The sequence below is a fragment of the Xenopus laevis genome, chromosome 9_10L, assembly GCF_017654675.1.
Source record: "Xenopus laevis strain J_2021 chromosome 9_10L, Xenopus_laevis_v10.1, whole genome shotgun sequence".
Lineage (NCBI taxonomy): Eukaryota > Metazoa > Chordata > Amphibia > Anura > Pipidae > Xenopus > Xenopus laevis.
Window position 1 is genome coordinate 55,942,739 of NC_054387.1, and position 26,588 is coordinate 55,969,326.

Consider the following 26,588-nt stretch of genomic DNA (forward strand, 5'->3'; position numbering starts at 1 on the left):
GACATTTTCAGATATTTTATTAAATTACTTTTCCATATGTATCATTTCTAACAGTTAAATATGTTTATTAGGATAATCAGTACTAATAAAACCCCTTAAAAAACCATATCCCTAAATAAGGAGACTGCGCAAAGGCTGCCCTGTTTTAAAATTTTTCTTACAGCTAATGGTCACCTCCTCAATACTCTATATGGAGCCATTGTCTTTTTTTGTAGGCTCTCCCTCTGAGTATCAGCTCTGGTCATATGTTCCCCTTCCCCACAGCCCAGAAAAATAGTGTAAAAATCAATCTTCTATTATTCTCAAGTGAATTAGATAATATTACCAACACATCCAAACACATTAAAGGAATAAAGCCTGCAACTTAAAGAACGACCAACTTGCGACCCACTCTTTAATACTGCATTTGCAGTTTGGTCACAACACTGATCTGGTCCTTTTCCTCATTCCCAAAAAGTGGATAATGAAGCAGGAGAAAGAAACTACCCTTGTCCCTTCCAGGTCCCCCACCTATATTTTATACATGCCACTAGGAGACTGTATTACGCCCCCCCAATAGGTCAATTTAATTGTTGGAAATCTGGCACCGTAGAGGAAACAAACAACAGCTCATAGTATTTGCTGTTTAAAAATATAATGTTCATTGCAAAAGTGTGCAGAAGAGCACTATCCATTAAGTTGTTTGAGTGGATATACAGTATGTGACCTTTAAGAAGCTGGAATATTGTATTTACAAGCCCTTTTCTTGATAATTCGATTAAATGGTTAGATGGGTGTGCCATTTCTCTTACAGGTGAACAGATATTTCGGATAGGCTTGGTAACTGTCAAAAATGACGAAGCTTTGAGGACTGTGTTTGGAGTCGACAAGGCTGTTATAGGAATTGAAAATATCTGCCCCATCCAGGGGGATGAAGGGGCTATTCTTTGCTTCTTTAGTTTTTCCAAGCACGACTTCTGCTAGGAAAATGTAGACCAATTTTTCAGAGTTTTCTTGCACAGCCTGAAGGGCCCTTTCCAGCTCCTTGTAAAAGCTGATGCCGGGCCCTTGTATCGGATCTGAGATGGGGGACAGAGGATCAGAAAACACATTAGCAATGTCTCTGTACAGAGCCAACTTTATCTACCACATGCGATTCTGTCCATAAAGTTTCAATAGTGAGACCCTGGAATATAATCTGGAATGACAGATTATAATGATCACTTATTGTTTAGAGATCACTAGGAATTTTGTCTGCTGATTGGAAGATATCCACCAACCAGCAGTTATCTTGCACAGATCTGGTGCAAACTATTAATGAAAGCAATCATGTGACTGGCTGTTGTGGTCTTTGTGCATAAAAAAGGAGTTTCCCCTCTTACCTTTTGCACCTGTGTAGTACCTATGGAATCCCACGTTACAGATCAGGTTTCGGAACTGCCCAGGTACCCGCTGGTATAGCTGCATTTCTTTGTCACCAATGGAATTTTTCTTAGAATTGAAAACGGCCAACAGGACATGGTTGTAGATTTGTTCCACCTGAAATGTGGGATATTTAAGCTCATTAGCATTCATTCACTTATTAAGAGCAGAACTAAACTGAACATAAACCAACCACTGTGTCTGTCAGTTATGGGCTCATCAAAGGAGATACCTATTTGCTATTAGGTATCATTGAGTGTTCAGAATAAAACAACTTCCTAATATGGTCAATAATTAAATTTTTTCTCTTACTTAGATTGGGGGACACAGGCACCATGGGGATGCAGATCCTGCAGCTTGGAGAGCGGACACTAAAATGTTAAAAGGGACTCCTCCTCCTCCTCTGGGCTTCATCCCCTGCCTCCTCCTAGTACATTCAGTTTCTTTTTAATGTCCTCAGAAGGAAGACACAACACTGTGGCTGGAGCAAATGATCTATAGTATGGATCATGTCATGCCACACTGTGGCCAGAGAGCTGAAAAGACTCCAGCACCTCCTCACCCAGCTAGGTAAATACCTTTAAAGATTGCCCATCTGCCTCACCGCTCTATGGGGGGACTGCAGGCAAGCTCCAACCTTCCCTAGGGCTGCCGTTCCTGCTCCACAGAGGTCTGCACCAGCCTAGACATACAGGGAAGCAGAACTATTTTCAGGGCACAAACGGACTGGCTGAACAGGTAGGAAACCTCTAGGTAACAGAGCCTGCCTGTCTCACCCCCCTCCCTCTCCCCCCTCTATGCGGTATCTGGCCTTTCTACCGCATGCCGCCTCACAGGGAAGGGAGCTACCACTTTCGTCACCCACTCTCTTTACTTAAGGCCTTAGCAGGAACAAACCAGGTACATACATCGCTCACCAACAAGCGTTACCACAGCGCATCCGACCACATCTAGCGGTCCATCTCTGCCACGTCCGCCTTCCTCACACTCTATTTGCCACGCCTCCCGCCGCCATTTTGGAGAGCCGTGCGCAAACAGCTTGGTGGGTTGGCGCGCTTTTCTCACCTACCGGGTGGACAGCAGGAGTAGCGTCATGAGGACACCCCAGTTTTCTGAACATACCGAGGCAAGTCCCTAACACTTCGGTGGGGAAAGACCAGGGTGCTGCTATAATAATATATGCCCTTGGTAAATACAACGCTATGTTTTTCAGGGACTCCACACAAACGCAAAGCAGTTCTATCTCTGACCTTAAGGGAACACCAGGCGCATGGCACATATAGCCAGCTGTACTAATACAAGTGGTTCTCAAAACACTTAATTGTGAAGATACCATGTCCACTACGGAGACGGGAAAGAACATTTTTAAGAGACAAAAGAAAACTTCCTATGTCTTTCCAGCATACAACAACTCAAGGTCTCAGTGGAAGACCCCCGATCATAGGGTACAAGTTTCCAGACACTTTTCCCAAGCATATGTCTTTCCGCAAGGGTGTATAGATCTCTGGGCCTCACCTCCTACAGTCGATCCACCGGTTTCCAGACTGTCAAATGCTACAACCATCCCAGTAGCAGATGCAGCATCCTTCAAGGACCCAACAGATAAGAGGCTTGAAGGTTTTTGTAAAGTGATCTTTACTACTTCAGGAACAGCCTTCAGACCAATGTTTGCAATCATTTGGGTATCGAAAGCGATGGAAGTCTGTGTGGAGCAGGTGGCACAACGAATTGGTTCAGAGAACCCCACGACAGACCTGCTACTGTCCCAAGCATCTGATGCTACAGCTTACACCTGTGATGCAGCCCTAGATTCAGCAAAGCTGGTCGCCAAAGCATGACCACCCCTCGAGGGGTACCCTTAGGTGCGGCCGAAGTGCCTTTCAGGAGGTGTGGCAGAGTCAAGTAACAGACCAGTGGGTCCTACAAATAGTGTCTCACGGATATTTGATAGACCTGTCACAACACCCTCCTCACCCAGGCTTCCCAATCGAGAAGCCTTTCTGAAAGTCGTCCAAGATTTTGCAAAGGCAGGGGTCATCCAACCTGTTCCACGACGAGACAGGGGAAAAGGATATTATTCAAACCTCTTCATTGTACCCAAAAAAGATGGCTCTTACAGACCGGTGCTGGACCTAAAGACTCTCAACCGGTTCGTAAGAACATACCACTTCAAAATGGAATCAATCAATCAATCTTGATGTCAATGGAGGAACACAAACTCATCCCAGCACAGACCATGGAATATCTAGGATTAATCCTGGACTCCAAGAGGGAAAATGTTTTCCTCCCAAGGGAAAAGACCGACAAGGTTCCCCTTTGGGACTTGGGGGACTATGGTGGTATCGTTTCTGACAATTCCTTATGCCCAGCTTCATACCAGGCCCCTACAACAGCTGATACTACGGCATCAGAGGAGGGATCGAGAAAACTTTGACAGACAGGTAAAGATTCCAATACAAGTCAAGCTGTCACTTGACTGGTGGCTCCAACCTCATCATGTGACATCAGGAAAAGCCTTCCCCAACCACTCTTGGATGGTGATAACAACAGATGCCAGCCTAAGGGGTTGGGGAGGAGTATGGGACCAGAAAACAGTCCAGGGCCTTTGGGACCAGGCGCAGAGACTTCTCCCAATCAACCTCCTAGAACTAAGAGCCATACAATACTCGTTGGAACACTGTACATCCCTTCTTCAAGGGAGAGCCGTGCACGTACAATCAGACAATGTGACAACAGTGGCCTACATAAATCACCAGGGAGGCACCAAGAGCCGGACGGCTCTAGCGGAACCAAAAAGGATCCTCATGTGGGCAGAAAGCAACGTTCCGGCAATATCGGCCATATATCTGCCAGGAGTAGACAACTGGATGGCAGATTATCTAAAAAGATGAACCCTAGACCAGGGCAAGTGGACCCTACACCCACAGGTCTTCCAACTGACAGTGATCAAGTGGGGCTTCCCAGAGTTGGACTTGATGGCGTCTCGAAGCAACAACAAAGTCCCAAAGTTTGTGACAAAGTTCTCCCTAGCCTACATCTTCCCCCCTTGGCTCTTCTACCAAGAGGCATCAAGAAAATAAAGAGGGAAAGAACTCAGACCATCCTGGTGGCCCCTTACTGGCCCCGAAGAGTGTGGTTCGCAGATCTCATAGGCATGGAGGCAGACAAGCCTTTTCATCTCCCATTGAGAGAAGACCTGCTTACACAAGGACCGATTGTCCACCCGAATTCACATAGAGTTCACAGCGTGGCTCTTGAGGCCTTAGTACTAGAGAAATCTGGAGTGCCCCAAGAGGTGATTCCCACAATGCTAAGAGCTTGAAAACCGATCTCAGCAAAAATTTGTGTGGGAGACGTTCATCGATGGTGTGTAGCCAGAGGTAAAGACCGAAGGATGGTCTCGCCAGAGGTCTAGCCCTAAGCTCTCTAAAAGTACAGGTCTCAGCACTTTCCATTTTCTTCCAAGAAAAGTTGGCAATGAGCAACAATGTAAAGACATTTTTACAGGGGGTGACCAGAATGGTTCCATTTCCATCCATGAACTTGGTTCTGTCAGTCCTACAAGAGGATCCCTATGAACCCCTGGATTCCATTCCATTGTCCACACTGACGGAGAAGGTAGCATTCCTTTTGGCAGTTACTGTAACAATCTCGTTATCGGGAACTCTGCTTGGCTGCGGGTATACTCACAATGCAGGGATTTCGGTGTTCACCAACGCCCTTTTGGGGCCCCGGGCTTTCTGCTGCAGAAAACACAAGGAAGAGTGTGTGACAACAACAAGTCCGTTAATGAGGTACCAGCAAGGATAATGAGAAGATGTAGTCAAGAATCAGGCAAGAGCTTCCCGGCGGGCGGCAATAATCAGAGTCAAAAATTCAGACGGGAGTAAAAAAACAGGAATTCAGATCACAAACAAATGCTTCGGCAGGAACAGTAAAACTGGAACCAGCTTGGGCAATGTCAAAATGGTTGAGGAGCCTTTTAAAGATGATTATATATATATATATATATATATATATATATATATATATATATATATATATATATATATATATATATATATATATATATATGTCTTAAATATATTGATAATGGGTTGAGTGCAGAGGAATCTTGTATTTGTCTATATGTATTTTGTGGTCACACCCTCATTGCACCCCCGCCTAATGATTTTAAAAACTAGTGGTGAGCACAACTTTCCCTTGTTTGTTATAGTTCTACAAGAGCAGTGACCAGCTCCATGTTGTAGCTCCCACCCTCTCCAACTTTAGTCAGGTGATTCCACTGCACTGTTGCAGGTAAAACGTATTCGTCCCTTTTATAAAATGTATAATTAAACCATAGAATTCTTAATGAATCAGATGAAAATTGAGCATAGGACTGGCCAGATATGGGATGACTTTGACGTAGTTGGCCAGCTTAAATATATTGCAATATATGGACAAACAATCCCTGTTTTGTTTAAAGGGTAAGGCATTTTTCAGTAGCAGTATGCACAAAATGTCGCTGTCTTAAATATATTGATAATGGGTTGAGTGCAGAGGAATCTTGTATTTGTCTATATATATATATATATATATATATATATATATATATATATATATATATATATATATATATATATATATATATATACATATATATACATATATTACATATATATACATATATATACATATACATACATACATACATACATACATATATATATATATATAGTTGGTACCAAGTAAGTTACAGTTTTCCCTGTTGGGAATGCTTTATCAACAAGGGGTGGGGAGAATCCTTCTCTGATCTGGGTGAGTTACTCCTTCTTCAGTATGAAGCTGAATGTATTAGAAGGAGGCAGGGGATGATGAAGCCCAGAGCAGGAGAAGGAGTCACTTTTAACATCTTAACATGTGCGTGAGCATGTTCTTCAGGCTGCTAATCCACTTACCACACTGCTGCAAATCATACTGTGAGAGGAATAAGTGCCTTGGAATGCAGACAAAATTCCTTTTTTCTAAAGAAAATCTATCTAGATTTCTAAGAAAGGAGCCAAATGCAGATTTTCAGGTCATTTAAATCTAAAACACCTCAACCTATTTCTTACAGTAAAACCTTTTTAGGATGGAATAAATCCATTCTATAGTGTAGTGGCTTGGTGGCCGAAGAAAATGTGGCTTTGACGGCATGGAGGCTGAAAGAATAAAGGACTCACAGGTAATGCAGTGGCCACCCTCTTGGTATCAAAAGGGATTTTTACAACTTCCAAGTATGCCAAGATAAATTTGATGATGCTCATATTGTAGAGTTTTTCCAGTTGGGAATGGATCTCCAGTTTAAGTTTCTACCCTTAAAGAGCAGATATCTGCTTTTACAGGTACTTAGTGGACTCATACTCAGTGGGCTTGTTTCCACCTATTCAAAAATGTTATCCAAGTGCTAAGAAGATTGATACCATTTTCTAGATTTAGAATTTCACCTGGGATCATTCTCTTGTTCTCAGAGTCTTAGGAGTCCTCCTTTTACATCCCCAAAGGCACAGAATAATTATACAAGTTTTATACTTTTTGTGCCGACATCCCCTTTAACACATGAATAACTTTGTACCAGCCAACCAATAAGAGGAATTCTACACAGGGTCAGTAATATAAGCCCGTGGGATGTTTGACCTGTGCTGTCTCCCAGGGCAACATAGGGAGGGGCACCAGGCTGTTATCCTTCTGTATACAGACACAAATTAAAGTGTAAAACTGCTATTTTTGATAGTAGCCTCTAAGGGCAAGGGCACACGGGCAGATTTGGGGAGATTAGTCGCCCCGGAGACAAATCGCCTCTTCCTCAGGGCGACAATCTCCCCGAACTGCCTTACCCTACCTTTGCTGGCTATAATGAAAAATTGCCAGCGGGATGGCACTCACGTCGCTTCGTTTTCCAAAGTTTCCTTGTTACATAGTTAAATTGGGTTGAAAAAAGACAAAGTCCATCAAGTTCAACCCCTCCAAATGAAAACCCAGCATCCATACACACACCCCTCTCTACTTTTAATTAAATTCTATATACCCATACCTATACTAACTATAGAGTTTAGTATCACAATAGCCTTTGATATTATGTCTTTCCAAAAAATCATCCAAGCCATTCTTAAAGGCATTAACTGAATCAGCCATCACAACATCACCCGGCAGTGCATTCCACAACCTCACTGTCCTGACTGTGAAGAACCCCCTACGTTGCTTCAAATGAAAGTTCTTTTCTTCTAGTCTAAAGGGAAGGCCTCTGGTACAGTGATCCACTTTATGGGTAAAAAGGTCCCCTGCCATTTGTCTACAATGTCCTCTAATGTACTTGTAAAGTGTAATCATGTCCCCTCGCAAGCGCCTTTTTTCCAGAGAAAACAACCCCAACCTTGACAGTCTACCCTCATAATTTAAGTCTTCCGTCCCCCTAAGCAATTTAGTTGCACGTCTCTGCACTCTCTCCAGCTTGTGAGGCAACTTCAGACGACTTCGGAAAACGAAGTACCGAGAGTGCCATCCTGCTGGCGATTTTTCATTATAGCCGGTGGGAAGGTAGGGGAAGACAGTTTGGGGATACTGTCGCCCATGAAGAAGAGGAGATTTGTCACGGGGGTGACTAATCTCCCCAAATCTGCCCGTGTGCCCTTACCCTAAGTATTCACTGAAACGTAAGAGATTGAAACCAGCTACTAATCAGGCATTAGTATTTTGTATAGTGATTTTCCATTTGTTGACGGTTTGCTACTGGACTATTTTGCACAAGGAACTATTTTTCTGGCTCTGTACTGGCACACCCTATGTATCATTCAGTCAAGATTAAACAATGTGGAAAATAGCAGTGTCTTTCTTGTGTTCCTACCTTCACTATTTCCAGTTTGGATTTTTTTAACTGCCTCTCACAATAGCTGAACAGATCAAGCTTCTTCTCCAGCTTCTTCTCTACCAGTCTGAGTTCTGACAGCTGCTCACCTCTCCAGTGAAACTTTGAATTAGACTGTGAATAATCCAATTTTGTAGGTAAAAGGCCTGAAAAAGAGAAATGCACAACAACATAAAGCAGGCAGCAAAATCCAAACCAGCCGTGAGCAATATTGCTTTCTCTAGGCCCTAAAAATACTTCTAGGTAAGATGGGGGCATATAGAGTGCCGTGGGGGGGTCATCAAGACCAATTTATATATAATGGAAGGCCCAAACTGCTACACTCAGAAAATGGTGATCAATGCACATTCCTTGTCCCATTCTTGTCTAAGATTGGGGTGTATTATTTAAAAAAAGTTCTCCACATCAAAGCGGAAACCCTATTTAACCTATTTAACTATACATATATTTAAAGCCTGGCACCTCCCTACTTGGTTGCATTTCTAGGCAAATTTGCTCTTAGCTACAGTACTATCTCGCAGGCTTTTTTTCCCCAAGATTATCACCCATTTTAAAAGGTACAAGACTACCTGATTTATACATTGACGAACACAAAACCATCCCTTTTTTTCTTCACAAAGAAAACAACCCAGCTGAAAACTCTGCAAATTACAGAACATGTTACCAAAGAATGGGACATTGCTACTCACACTCTCTGTATAGCTTAAACTCTTTGTTTGGAGCCTTTACTTTGAATGCCTTAAAATCAATGGAGTGTGAGATTGTGCTGATATCCAATTTGTGGTTGTTGTGGGACACATAGGCCGTCTCTATCATCCAGTTTTCTCTTGCTGGGTATTTATGTACATCATACATCCACTGCACTGCTGACTCAAACAGCTCCTCCTGCATGCTTTCTGCATGTTCCTCCTGTGCATCCAAGAGCATCAGCTCCACCTGAATCACTGCCTTGATTACGTCCTTTTGGGAACCCGTAATCTCTAGGGAGACCTTGCCATCACGCAGATCCTCAGAAATCTCAACCTGAGAGAACTGTGGGGAGCATAATGTTCTCTGTTCTTTCTTGCCAAAAAGATAAATGTGATTGTTCTGTATGAGAACAGAGCCAGATGCCTTGATAATATACTGCATCCAGAACATTGCATCCTCAACATCTTCATATCTGGGGCCACTCAAGGTCAGTGACATTTCTTCTGCTGCAGCATTCAGTCCATGGGGGGCTAACAACAAAAATGTATGTAAGTGTATGTATCACAATCATACATTTTTTTACGACAGCAGTGACTGTGTGTCATGGGTGAGGGATATGTATAATTGTTTGGAAAAAAACTTCAAATGCATTTCTGTCTCTCATTCTTTTGTATGTAGGAGTGTATTTCCTGGTACTCATGTGACTGTTTCTACTTCCTTTGCATGGGAGAGTTGGTTTCCTGGTACTCAAGTGACTGCCTCTACTTACTTTAGAACTAATCTAACCTACTCCATATTCTTATAAAAAGTTTATACTTCCCCTTTAAATGTCCACATGGAAGGGGGATTATGGTAAAACTTGTCTGAAAAATGTTGTGGCTATTTGGTGGCTGCAAATTTCACATAAAGGATTAATAGACCAGAGATAGTGTTGTCAGCATACAAGTAATTTTCTTCTGGCTAAAAAATAACATGTAACATTGGGTAAAGTAGTGACATTTGGGAAAATACAGCAGGGAAAGTTATTGCTCCAGCCTTGGGGCTGATAGGATTGACAGTGTCAATCTCTTAACCCTAGGCCATCAGCAGTTTTTACTAAGGTCTAATTGGCTGCAGAAGAAAATAGGGGGACTTGGAAAGCATACATAAGAAATAAAATTGAATTTGTGTGGAAGTACAATAAGTTTATGCCCCCCCTACTAGTAATTAAATAATACGGGGTAACTATAGGATAATGGTATCCCTTTAACAAATGTCTGCATAAGTAAGCCTGTGTACAGAGTAAAACAGGATGTTTGTATTATTCTGGCAATAATAAGATACCCACAGAAGAAATGTAAACCAACTTCTATTTTAACTTTACCTTTCCATTCCTGGGGTGCCGAGGCACTGTGTTGCTGTTGGGCTTGGAATGCTTTCTTGAACTCCTAAATAGGGCATTAAAATGGGTAGAGAGGGTTAACGATAGGGGTGATTTACAAGTGCAAGTGCAGTGTGCCAATTGTTTCTCCCCACAATAATTTCAACTGTGAAGTGGCGATGAGTCTGAAGCAATTGCAGTTGGTATGTTAAAAATCATTGAATAGTGTGAGTTTTAACACAAGGCAGGCTCAATTTCACTGAAAATCTTTGGTTACGGAATTCTGTCATTTCTACACTTGACATCAAAATGTCCCTAAATCTTTAGCCGTACATTTGCTGTGTCTATTGATTCAAGCATGTAGCTCCAGGACTTCAGTACTTGTGATGAATGATGCCAGCTTGTGCAACCTGAATCCAACCGAATATAAACCTCACATGACTATGAACAACTGAATTTTTGCTGCAACCTTTTTATTTTTCCGAAATGTATATATGGAAATACGTATTTGGCTCCATATTCAGCCAAATCTTTATGGAGGATATGGCAATTGGCCTGATCCATTAAAAACTGGGTTTTATGCATCCCCATTGAATATATAAGTAGAAGCCCTTTCATATATCTATTGCATTATCATTACAATTGAAAGAATAGTGACCCAGAAGCCAGTTAGCTACATACAAGACGAGAGAGCACTAAAACCCAATTATATATTAAAATATACTCACACTGTAAGTATCTGTATCGTTGGGATGTATCACAAAAAAGATGTCCATGTTGCACGGATTTTCTTTTGCAAAACTTAGAACTTCATCAGTCATCACTTTTGCCACCACAGGTTTTGGGAAACACAACATTCCAGTTCCCAAAGCCGGAAATGAGATGGAAGATGTGTTATATCGGAGGGCTGTATTGAGACAAGCATTTATGCCGTCTTTCAGGATCTGTAAAGAAAGTGGGCTATGTTCATTAATATACCCATGATGTTTTGTTGGCATAACTGTGCCTCTGAAATGATGCTGCATCAATAAAATAGAATTGATTTTTAAGAATGGCTTCAGACAAAGAAGTTTGTCTGCACCTGAGCCACGCACACTGCTGTTCCCAAGTAGTTGTCCTGTGTTCCCCTGCAGTGGCTCTGAGTTAACACAGGCTGTTCATTTCAATTTATTCACTCTGTCACTTTATTCACTCTGTTGGAACACAACTGCTCAGAACACTGACTGCTCAGAACCCTCCCTGTAAGCCATCTTATAGGATTACTGCAATGCACTTTATAGCTCTGTTCAGTTAGTTATGGGAAGGTGCAATTTAAAGCAATAATGTGCCAGGAATAAAGTCTATACACTTACCTTCTTTTGGTCAGAACCACTACGCTGCAATATAACATGGTACACAAAGTCACAAGGCAGATAGTATCCACGCGTGGGTATCATTATGTCTGTTGGTGAAACATATTTACTTTTGTCCAGCACTTCTTGCGAGAGACTATTCCCTGCTTTGCGCAGGATTGCTTTGGAGATATTTCCTTCATTCAGATTCCGATTGGCACCAAGGGAATTTACGATGACGGCTGTCTGTAAACAAACAAATGAATTAATCTCAGGGGCACAGATATGTTTTCATGTTAAACTCCAACCTTAAGCTGGCCATAGACGCAAAGATTTCCCTGCAATATCGGACGAACAATCGCATGTCCTCATCTCCGACCTACCACTAACCATTCAGATCAAACAAAGCAGTAAAAAGAGAGCCGATGTTCTGCCCCACAGCAATCCGACAAAAAGCTGACAGTGACAGTCTCCCACTGAAGATCGTCAGATCGGCAATACATACAGAGATATGATCGTCAGCCGACAGAAATCTTTTAACCTGTCCTATCAACTGAACGACCGATCGGCATGGCAAGATAAATGTCGGGACACTCCACACATGATCCGAAAATCGGATCTTTGCATCTATGGCCAGCTTAAAGGAGGCCATGTAAGGGCAGAGTTTTTACTCTACAACAACCAGATTCCACAATAATTCAACAATGTTGTGAATTTATCGTGTAGTTGTGTATGAACAATTGTAGATTTCATATTCGGACAGTCGTTATCATTCTCGATTGGATGGGTTTTAAATAGGGATGCACCGAATCCAAGATTCGGTTCGGGATTCGGCCAAATCCTTGTGCCTGGCCGAACCAAAGTCGAATCCTAATTTGCATATGTAAATTAGGGTTGGGTAGGAAAATCACATGACTTTTTGTCACAAAGGAAGATTTTTCCCACTTTTTCCTTTCCTGGCCCTAATTTGCATATGCAAATTAGGATTCGGTTCGGTATTCCTTTCCTTCACCAACGATTCGTGGATTCAGCCGAATCCCAAATAGTGGATTCGGTGCATCCCTAATTTAAAATTTCAATCAATGTACACCCCAAGCAACTTCAAGTATTGTCTTAAATCGATTTATTTATGACTTATGTTATTAGAATTTTTCATTTTGTTCTCCCTAACTGCACAGCACTGAGCAATGTGTGGGCACTGAAGAAAGGAAAAATAATCTGAGGGTTGAACTGGTAGTGAATCTATTCATCCAATCACTAATTTTTTTTTTTTCCCAAAAAATATGTGATTCTGACTTTGACACTTAGACCCTCCTCCCCAACACTAAATAAGTGTTGAGACCTAAATGTTTGTGGTGCCCAAAATAGGCTTAAAGGGGGGCATCAAAAAGTACTAGATTAGTATTTGCCTCCTACCCCCAACCCCCAAATGCATGGTAACATCACTTCAAATCTTTGTATGTTCTCCACCCACTCTAAAGCTAAGGGTGCAGTTTGTTTCTCTAGTGAGCCCTGAAATGGGGAGACTCTCGTTTAGCACACACAGTGTTCCACAACACACTGTGGAAAGTCCAAAAGTTGCATTCCAGATACTACTACTACTACTACTGATACTACTTCTGGGCCACAATTAATACAGCACCAAGGAAACAAGAACCATTTTCTGTTAAAAAAACTAAACTTACTTTCTGTTCCTCAATGTACCCTTTTGTTAAGTAAAGGTTCATCCCATAGATGGTAAATGTGGGTTTGGAGCCTGAGAAATATTCCTTTTGGTTGCTGGTTGTTGGTACTTGGTAGGCAGAATCTGATGATCCATAGGAGGAAGTGACACCTGAATAGGAAGGACTGGAATGAACCATTTGAGCTGGATAAGAGTAACCTGCTGCAGAGTAGGTAGTAGCTGGATTCTGATGGGCAGGATCTGTTGCATTGTGGGAATAAGAAGGATTTTTATAGGCAGAGAGTCGCTGGGAGGAATCTTGTGCAGAGCTTTGTATTCTATCTATCTGATCACTTATTCCGAATACACCCTCGCAGGCTGCTTTCATTGCGTCAACTGTTATGGTATCGATGTTGACAAACCTGATTTCTGCCAACTTGTGATATGTCTCTGTGTCGCAGAATTTCTTGGTAGTACTCGCGATAATTTCTGTGCAACGCTGCAGTGGAAATCTGAATATCCCGGAGCTCACAGCCGGAATGGCCACACTGCGGACATTGCTTTCATTCTTTACCTGCATAAGGACGTTCCTAATCACTTCCTTCAGTTCCTGCTCACATTTAGCATTTATACCAGGAGACCATTCCGGGCCCACAGCGTGAATAATCATCTTGCACGGCAGATTTCCTGCTGATGTCACAGCGATGGATCCTGACTTCACTTTTTTGTACTTTTCTATGTGCCTCCTGCTTTCGTCTTGTATAACTGCTCCCCCGGCTTTTACTAAAGCAAGTGCCAAGCCCCCAATATGTTGAAGATCTTCATTAGCCGCATTAACTACAGCATCTACATTTTGTCTGGTCATGTCGCCCTTCCAGACACTCACGCGGAGGCCTTCAGACAGCTTCTTCTCATACACTAACTCAGAACCTTCTGATCCAGAAAAAGGCGCCAGAAGTCTCGGACCTTTCAGTTCCATCTCGCAGTGATATTTGCGAATAAACAAATTGTTGAGGTCACTCTGGATATGATAGAGGCAACTGTAAGTGTCTTCTTTGAGTTTCAAGGTTCTAGTCTCCATGCTGTAATTTAATAACACACACTTCACTATGTATATTCATATATATCATCATAAGGCATGAGCCCTGCTATAATGACTACAGAATCCCCACCAGAGCTATAGCTTTACAACAGACGGAACATCATCACATATGACATCAATAGGCACAATTTATGCAGATATTTTGTATATATTATGAATGGATTTTGTACACTATATACATTTCTGCAGCTCTGAGATACACAAAATGACAGATGTGGGCACTTACAAAACATCCATTTAACTATTGCTGATTTAACAATGTCTAGAGTTGGGCGCCCATGCAATACCCCCTGCTTGTAAGTTCAAGCGAGATCCCTTCTGGCTCAAGGCATCAATCAGCATTTGGGGAGGTTATTATTGATCAGCAGTGTAAAAGGAGTAATGGAAACAAAAAGACAAACAACATGGCAGCTACATCCTCACGACAGGTCAGTCTGAATCTAACAAAATAATTAATGAACAAATAAACACAACACTATGTACCTGGATGCAAATCCTCTGCACCAACTCAGACTTGGGGAATGTGCAGATCCAAACTGAAAAGTTCAGACCCTGAATATGAGTTAAGTTCAGACGATCAAAAGTTGCCTGTATGGGGACTGGCAACTGATCAGAGGGCCCCATACACTGCCCAATAAGATGTCAACTTAATCTGTCGGCAGCTTATAACTGTCCGTATATGGGAGCCATAAGTCACTGGTGTGTGCCTAATAAATTGGCATCATCCCTTGACTTTATGTTTCCTTGTCATTTAATATGAGGTTCTTAGTTCTGAAGAACATGCTAATATCATATAATATTTTCTACTTTAAAATAAGTGAGTCTTAACAATGCATTTTGTCCAATGAAAGATATCATTACACACAACATCAAAATATTGATTCAGTCCTCATTCTAATTGGGTTTATAGTTATACGTAAATCTCATTGTTTCTGTCTGTTTCTATCTATCCGTTTCTGTTCTTTGCCTCTGACTCTTGATACAATGTAGCAAAACTCAGATCTATCCCAGGTCTATTAAAGGGGTGGTTCACCTTCAAACAACTAGTTGTTTTCAGATCGTTCACCAGAAATAACGACTTTTTCCAATTACTTTCTATTTTCTATGTGTCACCGTTTTTCTAATACTGAAGTGTAAAGTGTAATTTTTCACCTTCTAAAGCAGCTCTGGGGGAGTGGGGTTCACCGATCCTGTGAACTGTTCTAAATTGATACATTTAGTTGATCCATTTCTTATGTTTGTTCATGCTGAGCAGAATCTCTGGGTTTCATTACAGGCAGCTGTTAGAATTGATAAAATAGCTGCTAATACTCCAGAGATGCTGCTGAGAAATGTATGTATGAGCTGCCAGACTCAAACACCAGAGACAGCGACATTCAACTTTAAACTTCGATTTTGGAAAAACAGTAAAAAATAAATAATGGAAAGTAATTAAAAAAAGTCTTTATTTCTGGGGAACAATCTGAACTGGAAAAATTGTTTGGAAGGTGAACATCCCCTTTAATCAGCTGATTTCTGCAGCATTGCTTCAAGAGTCAGATACAGCAGTGCAGAGAACAGACATGGTCAGACAGATACAATGACGGTTACACATAACTATAAACCAATTGACCTAATGAGAATGAGGAATGAATTAATATTTGGAAGTTGTACAGAATTATATTTTCTTTCATTAGGCAAAAAATGATTCTGCTTCTAAACATAAAATTACATTATTCCTCAAAAATATAGTGAGTTCCTGCAACATTGTGGGTGCCCTGAGAAGCCCTCCCCTATACAGAGACAGTTACCTGTTTAACTTCTCCTCCATTGGGCTCTTTGTCTGCGCTCTGGTCATCATGGCCTTTCTAACACAGGGTGGAGCTACAAACACCTAAATAACAACAACAACAACAACAACAAGATGACAACTGGCTACATTAAGGTTCAAATTCATTTTGGAAACAATCAGACTATAGCAATCAATCAGATCCTTGCTTTTGTGTTCTAATTTGTAGGTGACTGTTAATATCTAAATGCTGATTAGTTACCATGGGCAACATCACCGGTGATCACTGATACCATGTAACACATACCAGAAGAATGATGCGTAAGTGTGTGGCCCTTACAATAGCCATGTGAAATTAATGTAGGGGGAGTGCTACTAATGGGTTTATTTCTTATGTAACTAGAGTTGCTTGGGCCTGAGTGCAGGATTTTTCTAGAACGGCCCTTCCTGTCAGTACAGACCACTATGGGGTTAAGTATCCACCTCTGGAGGCAGGACAGAACAAACAAAACATTCTCGGCTCCACCCTGCTCATATAAGGTCTTGCTCCTCCTGTTCCCCTCAGGTTTTTTTTTCTTCTGTCTTGCTTGGTGGTTAGGACCGCTATTGTATTTTATTCATCTTATTTTCTTCTAACAGGTTATTATTTTTATTACTGGGTGAGCTCAAGAGGCTGCTGTGTGCAGGAGGGTGCTATGAGCAAAACACACTTCTAGCTCAGATTACCAGAGGATCCCAACAGCCCGAACACCACTCCTCAGGACTGGTGGGCTAGAGGAGAGATCTCTCAGAGATTGGCTGCAGTTACCAACGTACCAGGGGTGTTCATTCATTCATTGTGCGTAAGTTGGAAGCAGAGCAACTGCACTTCAGAACTATCAGACTCCGTACCAATTCTATCACAACATCCAATCCCATTAAAGCAGGCAGAGGGTAGTCCTCAAAACAATGACACACAGGACCTCTTTACCTCAGTAAAACCTCCTCAACTAGAGGAATTATTTGACTGGATTAAAGATGGCCATAGACGCAAAGATCCGATTGTACGAATTGAGGATTTGTACAATTTTTGGACCGTGTGTGTAGAGTCCCGAAATTTTTCATCCGCGGAGATCGGTCGTTTGGTCGATCAGCCAGGTTAAAAGATTTCTGTTGGCTGCCGATAATATCTCTGCATGTATTGCCGATCGTACGATTTTCAGTGGGAGACTGTCACTAGCTTTTGTCGGACATAACTATTGTACGATTGCTGTCAGGGGCAGAACATTGGCTGATCTGTTCTTTAACTACTTTATTTGATCTGAATGGTAAGACTTCGATCTGAATGGTTAGTGGCAGGTCGAGAGATGAGAAAGTCCGATCCTACGAATCAACGTACGATCTTTGCGTCTGTGGCCAGCTTAAATCTACTATTCAAACGGTGTTTACCACTGCCTGGAATAAAAAGTTGTTTGCACTAATACTGCTGGAGTTCCTCTTCCTTCTCTTATACTTGGATTACTATTCAAACATCCATCAGTCAACCCCCGACTCGTACTAAGAAGTGGAGGGCATACAATCCAGTGGAGATAACAAGAAGTGCAGACCGGTCTGGTCCAATCAATCTGGACAAACCAGAAAACCAGGTCCATCAAAGACCACTTCGGCCTGACCTCACAGACCATTTTCAAGAAGGTAGGCGGTCTTCTTCAAGATTTCTTCCAAATTTGTCTCACATACAGGACAATTGGGTACTCTCCATCATCAACGAAGGGTACAGAATCCCATTTGATAACCTACCATCTCACACAAAATCTAACCACAAGACAATCCCCTCTTAGCCATCGTCAACTATTTGCAAAACAACAACGTCATCACACCAGTTCTCACTTGTCAGGGCCCAAAGGCTCCGGGTTAGGAATTACAGACCAAGGAGGAAGTGGTTGCCACCAAACACAGTTTGAGGTATCCAAGGGGTTAAGAAGTTCAACGTAGTCAAGTCCAGGCAAAGGGTCAGTTCAGGCAGCAAGGGTTCAATAAACTGTGAAGCAGGCCGAGGTCAAGATCAGAATCAGTAGAAATAGTAGTATAGTGCACCCAGGAACACAAAAAGTAGAACCTGTAATCTCTTGTCGCTCCTTGTCTACTCTCCTACTCTATTCCGCCTAACCAAGCTGATAAACGCAAACTGAGGGGAACAGGAGGAGCAAAGCCTTATATGAGGAAAGTGGACCCAAGAATCTTTTGTTTCTTCTGTCCTGCCTCCGGAGATGATACTTATCCCATAGAGATCTGCACTGACAGTTAGGGCCGTCTAGAAAAGGATTTTCCGGTAAGTTAAAAATCCTCCTTTCCACCCATGCCCCGAACACTCTGGATAACCCCCTCCACCCTCTAGATGGCCCTGTCACCCTCCAGTTGGCTCCCCTGCACCCCCTGAGCTGGCTGAGTGAGGTTGGCATCCCTTTTAAGTAGGGAAATCTACCCTGATATAAGAACCTGCCCTTAAGTGGGGCCACATTCTGGGAACGGTCCGCACACACCAATGTTGCAGTCGGGGATTGTGCCCCTTTTATTAATGCCACCAACAATCAACGTTTCGGGGGAACACAGCCTCCCTTCTTCAGGGACTGTGTTCCCCCCGAAACGTTGATTGTTGGTGGCATTAATAAAAGGGGCACAATCCCCGACTGCAACATTGGTGTGTGCGGACCGTTTTTTGAAATTGCACAGCAGTGAGGAGACCGGGCTTGGTCAACGGAGGACCAGCACCACCACGCAGAAAAGTGGTATGAGGTGTGCGGTAATACAATATTTCATTGCGCCACATTCTGGGAGACTTTGCTGCCAATTAAAGGGCACCTGTTGGGTAAAAATATTATCACCAACCAAAGGTGCGGGCTAATAGAGCACATACTCTTGTTGGGGGGTAAAAGTAGTTTCTTTCTCCTGACTACTTGGTGGTCAGACTCTTTGGAAAATGACCAACAGGTGGTGCTGTTGTAACAAAATTAATTCATGTTAACAGTACATGTATCCTTTAATAACTTGGAATTTAAAAAAAATAAAGAATGTACATTGCAGAACTGATTAGAACAGCACCCTCATCAAGTCTGCATTCAATTATTTTAAAGGTTTACTTATCCTTTAAGTTACATTTTAGCCAATTGACTGGATGAATACACTGTAATAGCTAAGACACTGGGTGGGACATGGACAGAGGTTCCTCCCTCATATCCAACAGACACTACTTTGCTGGGAATGGGTTGGACATTCATTTTCTACTGTAGGGGTTAACTTGTTTAACCTCTCTTGAGGGGGAAGCATTTATGGTACTGGGAAAGCAAATGTGTATAGGAGGTTAACGAAAGTATTTAGCTGGAGGGCCTTTAATAGCATTGTGAGTTACCGTGGAGGTCAACAGACAAGTTATATTTGGGTGGTCACTCTTCATTGATTAAAGCGCTGCTTCCCTTACATAATGTGGGTATATTGGTGGTGCGCATAAAATACCTAATAAGTGGTGGGGGGGAGAGGAGGAGGTACGGGAGGTTTAAGCAGAACCAGCTGAGCATGAGGCGTCGTGCCGCTCTGTAACCCAGATGCTAAGTGTCTCCGTGTATTGAGAGTAGCATTGGGATCGGGGGCACTTACCTGTCTGTGGGGTGCAGTGAGTAGTTACCTCGGTATGAGGGTTCCGCAAGTCTCGTGGAAACTCTGGCCTGTTATACTTTCGTTTCACCCCCGGCCCCTCCCCAAGATCGGAAAGCGAAAGTGAAAGGAGCCGCTACCCGGGGGGGAAGGGACAGACTCGTTACTAGAACAGTAACTGGTTCGGGGGATAGAGAGTAGGACTTATAGGGGGTGCGGTAGTTCTGGGTGCAGGAGGGCAGACAGAGGGTCAGACACGGACTCGGGGGAGCGAGAGAATAAGCGGCAGGTCGTGGGGAGAGGAAAAACGCCGAGTTGGGGAACGCACTGTCATTAGTGGGGCTGGGGGGTATCGGAAACCGAGAGGAATTTGAAGCTGTACCAATGGCAGAAGCAGCGCTGATTTCGGGGGACGAGAGATACCCCATCCTGATCTCTGTTCTCTCCCCGATCCCGAACTTAAAAAACACCGTACTGTGCCGGGGCTTAGTGATATATTTCCAGTCTAAAGGGGAATCCGGGGGAGGGCAGTGTGATGTGACCGCAACCGAGAACCCACAGCTTTACCGGGCGGTATTCATTAACAAGGAGGGTGAGTATTTCCTACCCCCCCTACACACACAGTCTTACTTACACACACACACATTAGTAACACACCCTAAGCTACAGTCAGGGGGAATGGTTCCAGGGTGTGGTAGGTGTCACAGTATAGATATAAATGATGGCACCTGAAGGAGGCTGTTTGCCCCATGTTCCAGGAGCAGTGTGTGCATTAGTAATAACACACTCACTCACCACTGGCACCTGTGAGGTGCACATAAGCCTGGATTTGTGGAGAAGCCACCAAGGACTGGGCCGGCAAGATTTTATGGGGCGACATGCTGCCCAACCACACCTACATTGGTTCAGAAACACTGGGGATTCTCAGGAAATACAATAGTTTTTTAAATTTCCTGTGCGCCAATCCCCATAGCCCCAATCCCAATGATAAAAATTTGAGCGAATAACGGGGGTGACGAACAACAGCGGGCCTAGGGGTGCCCGCTATGTAAACCCGGCCCTGGGTGCACAAAGAAAAACACATCATTTAGTGCTTATTTTCTGAACCTCCCACATATCTCTCCTCCCTTTATTTATTGGCATAAAAGATCATTTTTAAATACACAGCCAGAGTATTGTTACCATTCACAGTAGTTGGTCAATTGTCCAATATCAGGTACCACTAGGCCCAAAGGACAGAAGTGATAAGGTACATGCGTCTAGTGAGGAGGAGGGGTGGGGTTGTGTCCTCTAGACAAGATCAAGACTGTGGCAGGGGCCCCTAAGGGTGTGTGGAAGCTTTTGAGATGGCAAGGCCAGTGCACCCAGACCCCCAACTCTTACCCTGGGTACTGTGCAGCACTGTGAACCCCTAGGTCAGTGTTGTCCAACTTCTATGGCACAGAGGGCCCCTACCACACACTGGAACCATAACCTGCTACTTCCTTTGCTGCTGTTCCCCCCTTACCAACTGTACTCAGTTGGTAAGGTTTGTCAGTGTCTGTATGTAACACAAACTGATAAAGTGTCTCTAAATATAAATTGGTACAAAATGTAAATCTCACAGGTGTCTGCTTTATTCTCAGATAAGGAGAATGTGCTTAAGAGAAAGGAGCATACGTTTCACTTTAAAGGTTCTGAACTGAGATTATCTGTGCAAGAGGATGGAAGGCAAGAGATAAACTCCAGCAGCAGCCAAAAATCAGAGGAGAATATGGAGGCTAAGGCTTACAGCAAGATGGGGTATGAACCTCTAGGGGAGAGAGAAGTAAGTCCAAACCAATGTGATTCTTCTCATGACTCACTTTTAGCGGTACCTAACACCCCCGATTTGCCCTTCTTGCTTCTTGTATGTGGATTCAGCAGGGATCAGTTCTGGAGTATATTGTAGGGTAAGAGTCCAACAGTGACCAGTTTCAAGCTAATTACACAACTAAACCTATCTCGGTTATATCAGTGGTTCTATAGGCATACAGTGAGCTGATCTGACCTTTTGAGCCTTAAAGTGATACTGATGCTAAACAACTAGTTTTTAAAATATGAATGTACATTAAAAGTTACCTTTAGGTCATGTTAGGGATTGTTTTTTGCTGAGAGGTCTGTTTTTGTAAATCATTTTTAGTTGATGTTCCTAAACCTGACTGTTTTGCCAACCTGACTGTCCCATCTCAGCCTGTCAGTTAAATTTTCTAATGCTAACTAACGGACTCCTGCTGCACAAATATAGCAGCCCCTTCATTGACCAGCACAGGGAGTTAGATAGGTAATGTAAAAGCTTTGAGCAAATACTTTATGGCAAAATTATAAGTAGCAAACATAACCAATACTATGATAGATGTAAAAATGGTTTAATCTTTAAGGTGACCATACACAGGCTGATATAAACTGCTGACAGACTGGTCAGCAACTTATTGGGCAGTGTATGGGGGCTCTCCAATGGGCTTCCCCCGATTGATATCTGGCCAAAAATCAGGCAGATATCGATTGGGCAGGTTTAAAAATCCAGTCGGATCGAGGACTGAATTGGTTTGTTGATGCGGTTCTTGGTGTGACCACCTGTATTCTCGGTGTGGTGGTCCGATTGTTGGCCCTAGGGCCCATGTTCGGATCTGTCCACCTGAAGGTGGGCATATGGGGGAGACCTCGCCAAACAAGCAGATCTCTGCATGTATGACCACCTTTAGGCCAGTGGTTGTTTAATCTGGTTGTACCTCAAAAGCGACCAATCACAGTCCTAGACTAGCAATGTTCTGTATTGGGCCTGACTGACACCAGAAAAAGACAGATTGAAGCCATAGTTTATGTTCCAGCATTTGGTCAGGGCCCATCAGCTATGTGAAATCCTTGTCATGTCAGGTTTCTGCTCTAGTTCCAACAATTGGACTGCAAATGTATTTATACTGTAGGCCAGGGGTGTCCAAACTACGGCCCGCAGGCAAAATGCGGCCCGATATCCATTTTTAATTGGCCCGAAGCGTGCAAAAATCCCTCCCCCCCCTAAAAGTCCCTCAGCATCCAGAAGAAAAAAAAGTTTCCTACCATGGCGTCATTGGGGGGAGGAACCTACAGTGCTTCAGTGTAGACTCTGAGAAGCTTGTCCTAAACTCCGCCCTCCCCGTGACTGGAGTTTAGTTTAGTGTAGTGCTGGGAGGGAGGGGGGCGCCGGTAAACAACTGAAAGCATGGCTCCATTCCCCTTCTACATTGCTGCCTAACCTGGGCTGGATTTCGTGCATCTGATCTGTGTGTGTGTATCTGTCTGTATGTGTGTCACTGTGTGTGTGTCTGTATGTGTGTCACTGTGTGTGTATCTGTCTGTATGTGTGTCACTGTGTGTGTGTGTCACTGTATGTATGTGTGTCTGTATGTGTGTTACAATTTGTAAAATGAACATGGTAATCAGGGGGTGTGGCCACAGTTAGTTGCCCGGCTGTTTGTGTATTTTTGGTGAAAAAAGTTTGGACACCCCTGCCCTAGGTGTTCAAGCTAAGCAAATCAGGAACCCCTGGTAACTACAAAGTAAAATCTTTCCCTAGAATTCCAGCAGAATTGTGGGTGCCACAATGTTTTATGGAAAGTACAGAGGGGGGGGGCTCGTTGGTTAATGAATCACATGCAAGGCATGGGGGCTGGGAAAACTGATGTTGCAATAGCTGTTCTTTTTGGGTCCTTACCAGGCCCCTAGGTGAGCTGTGCTAGCACAAGGCAAGGAGATAAATATTCAGCAATGTAGGTGCTCTCAGTCCTCTCATTTATTTCATAGCCATGGGATAGGAAGGCATGGATGTTAATCAAACTATTATTACCTAGGAATAACCAGTACCAGACCACTTTTGGTGGAGAAAGGGCTACAGCAGATAATTTATTAAAGTTGCCATATTGTGTTATACTCCACTTTACTAGTATAACTCAACTAGTATAATGTTCCCGTTTTATTAAAATTATAGTGATCTAGAAAAAAATATTTTAAAAGCATTTTATCCCCTAAAAATAACATGCATGTAGATCCTCTCACTTCAGTGTCCAGGCACAAATGAGGAATGGGCGTCCTTTCATTCTTCCACAGGAAATGGTCATAACATTGATTGACAGCCAGTATTCAGTAGTATCAGCAAAAAACAAGTCCCATTTCCCTCCTAACCCATACACTGACTAGCATGGGTAACATTACAGTATTATTGGGCATCAGATTCTTCTGTTGAATATCCATGTGCATGGAAACCCTGGTATGTCTTGTCTGAAGGATCAAAATCTAAAGGATCAAACTCACCCATAAACTGATTATTTGCATAATGAAAATTGTTTTATCATTATGTGTAAATGGCAATTGAAAGCAGTGTAACATGGTTTCAGGCATCAGAACCAACAGTGCAAAAAGGGACAGACAATAGCAAAGGGTATTGGGAGTGATTTAGGAACAACATTGTTATATATTTTGGGTGAAGTTCACCTTTAAAGGTGGGGTGACTCCCTCTGCTCTTTGTAGCCTTCATGAGGAGCAGGTACCTAGTAAGTGTAAGAAACTGACAATTGGCAATGTGTTTTACCCACAGTGCAGCATTTTGGCAAAAATTCCAGATTTCTAATACAATGATACATACTGTACTAAGGAATATGTAATCACCTGTACTAAGCACAACTCTGCATAAAAATACAGGGCAGGCATTTCCAGATTGTTGGACTGGTCACCAAAATGGTGCTGAATGTGTGGATGGTCTGGGGAGATAGCTTGATGGAAAGATAGAATACAATTTGAACTTGTTTATTTACTTACAATTTTGACTTGCTTAGTTACTTACATATGCTTGGGACTAGAGCAAACTGTTCTAAAAGGAAAGATTGAGAGCAACTAGAAATTACCTTTATTTGCTTTACTTTGCACATTTTTTGGTAGCAATATATTTTTAAAATTCGAATTAATGTTTCTGGTACATTTGTTGCAGATATTCCCAAAGGCCATTGCATTTTTAGACCCTGCCTTCTCTGAATTGTTGAAGAAGAAAAACTTTCCATCTGTGGAAGTGAGGGAATCACCTAAAGGGGAGCTGGAGATAACAGGCTCCTTTTCTGCAATTCAGCAGGTGCACGACTATATGAAGGAGCAAATAATGGGCCACAAAGATACCAACTCCCTTCCATATAATGCAGAAAATCAGCCCCCAGCACAAGGCGAAGACACAGCGTGTATGTCGCCAGCTCTGTACCAATACTTTAGAGCAATTTTCCCAGATGTGGTTGATAAGATAAAAGGTCAATATAAGGTGGAAATGAGGGATCACTGCACAACACCAGAAAATACGGTTATACATTTTTTTTCAACCAGCCCAGATTCCAGCATTGAGAAAGCCAAGCAGTGCTTTATTGAGGCCATACAGCGGATAACTACAGACTGGAGTCAAATAACAGTGGAGTTAGAGAAAAACATGTCAGCGAGTGACATCGAACGCAGAGTGCGGGAAAATTGCAGCAAAACGCAGACCATATTGGATGGGGATAAAATTACTCTGCGGGGTCCTAAACGGGAATTATCTGAGGCCAAGAGGCTGTTAGACTCCCCTGCACCCCAGAGATTCGTGCAGATCTCAAGCCACAACATGATAAGAGACCTGAGATTGGATGGGAGTCACTGGGACCTCCTGAAGGAACTGAAATACAATCAAATTAAGGAAATAGAAGATAAGTACAATGTAATGATAACTGAGAAGAGAAATAATGGGGATAAACATGTACAAATCACTTTCACCACAACGAATGGCCCCCCTGACCTCTCGCCTCATGCTTGCCAGATCTTTCTCACTCTGTTGCACAAAACATTCTCCAACATTATACAAAGAGAGATTAAAATGAAACCAGGATTTCAGGAAACCAAATTGTCTTCTCTCCAAACAGAAATGAGAAATAACCATATAGAGATTGTCACTAACTGGCACAATGGTTCCCTGACTTTGATTGGCTCCCTGGGTAACATACACACTGCTGAAAAGATACTCCACAAATGGCAAAATGGTGGTGCCACTGGTGCAGAAGGAGGGGAAGATGAGGCAATGGACACCAGCGATTCCCCATCAACTGAAATAAGAAAGAAACAAGAGGAAGATAAGTGCCCTGTATGTCTGTGTGAGCCTCATCCCAAGCTGGTTCTAAAGAAATGCAAACATGTCATCTGTGCCGGGTGTTGGGAACAAGCCATGAAGCACAAACCAGTCTGCCCAGTGTGTAACGTCATATATGGAGTGGTTATAGGGAACCAACCTGAGGGGAGAATGTCACATTCAGCAGCCAACTTTAAATTGCCTGGCCATAACTGTGGCACTATAACGCTTAACTATAATTTTCCAAATGGAGTTCAAGGGGTAAGTAGAGATGTACCTTATCTTTTTCCTTTTCTTAAAGGGATACATTCATGTGAAAACGTGTTTTTTTTCAAAACACATCAGTTAATAATGCGGCTCCAGCAGACTTTTTGCACTGAAATTCGGTTTACTAAAGAGGAAACTAATTTTTTTAAATTTAATTTTGAAATCTGACATAGGGCTATACATATTGTCAGTACCACAGTCATGTAACTTGTGCTCTGATAAACTTCAGTCACTCTTTACTGTTGCTTTGCACATTTGAGTGATATCACCCCCTCCCTCCCCCCAGCAGCCCATCAGCAGAACAATGTGAAGGTAACCAGATAACAGCTCCCTGGTAGATATAAGAACAGCACTCAATAG

The 26,588-nt window shown here is 42.7% G+C and overlaps 2 protein-coding genes across 4 annotated transcripts in view; one reads left to right on the plus strand and one right to left on the minus strand.

Moving 5' to 3' along the window:
• Positions 1–19,930, minus strand: parp9.L (poly(ADP-ribose) polymerase family member 9 L homeolog). 3 transcript variants are annotated; one of them, XM_041575577.1, is made up of 10 exons: positions 19,863–19,930; positions 16,224–16,306; positions 13,354–14,413; positions 11,690–11,914; positions 11,066–11,281; positions 10,341–10,404; positions 8,977–9,507; positions 8,267–8,433; positions 1,362–1,518; positions 1–1,058 (listed from the first exon to the last, which is right to left on the minus strand). In XM_041575577.1, exons 2-10 carry the CDS (start codon positions 16,271–16,273, stop codon positions 766–768), a joined length of 2,763 nt encoding a protein of 920 aa, XP_041431511.1. In that variant the 5' UTR covers positions 16,274–16,306; positions 19,863–19,930; the 3' UTR covers positions 1–765.
• The window catches only part of dtx3l.L (deltex E3 ubiquitin ligase 3L L homeolog), an 18,171-nt gene continuing 11,380 nt past the window's right edge, over positions 19,798–26,588 (plus strand). Inside the window, exons 1-3 of the mRNA XM_018235598.2 lie at positions 19,798–20,423; positions 21,457–21,638; positions 24,813–26,222. Coding sequence (XP_018091087.1) covers positions 20,216–20,423; positions 21,457–21,638; positions 24,813–26,222 — 1,800 coding nt within the window. The 5' untranslated portion in view covers positions 19,798–20,215. The remainder of the gene's footprint in view (positions 20,424–21,456; positions 21,639–24,812; positions 26,223–26,588) is intronic.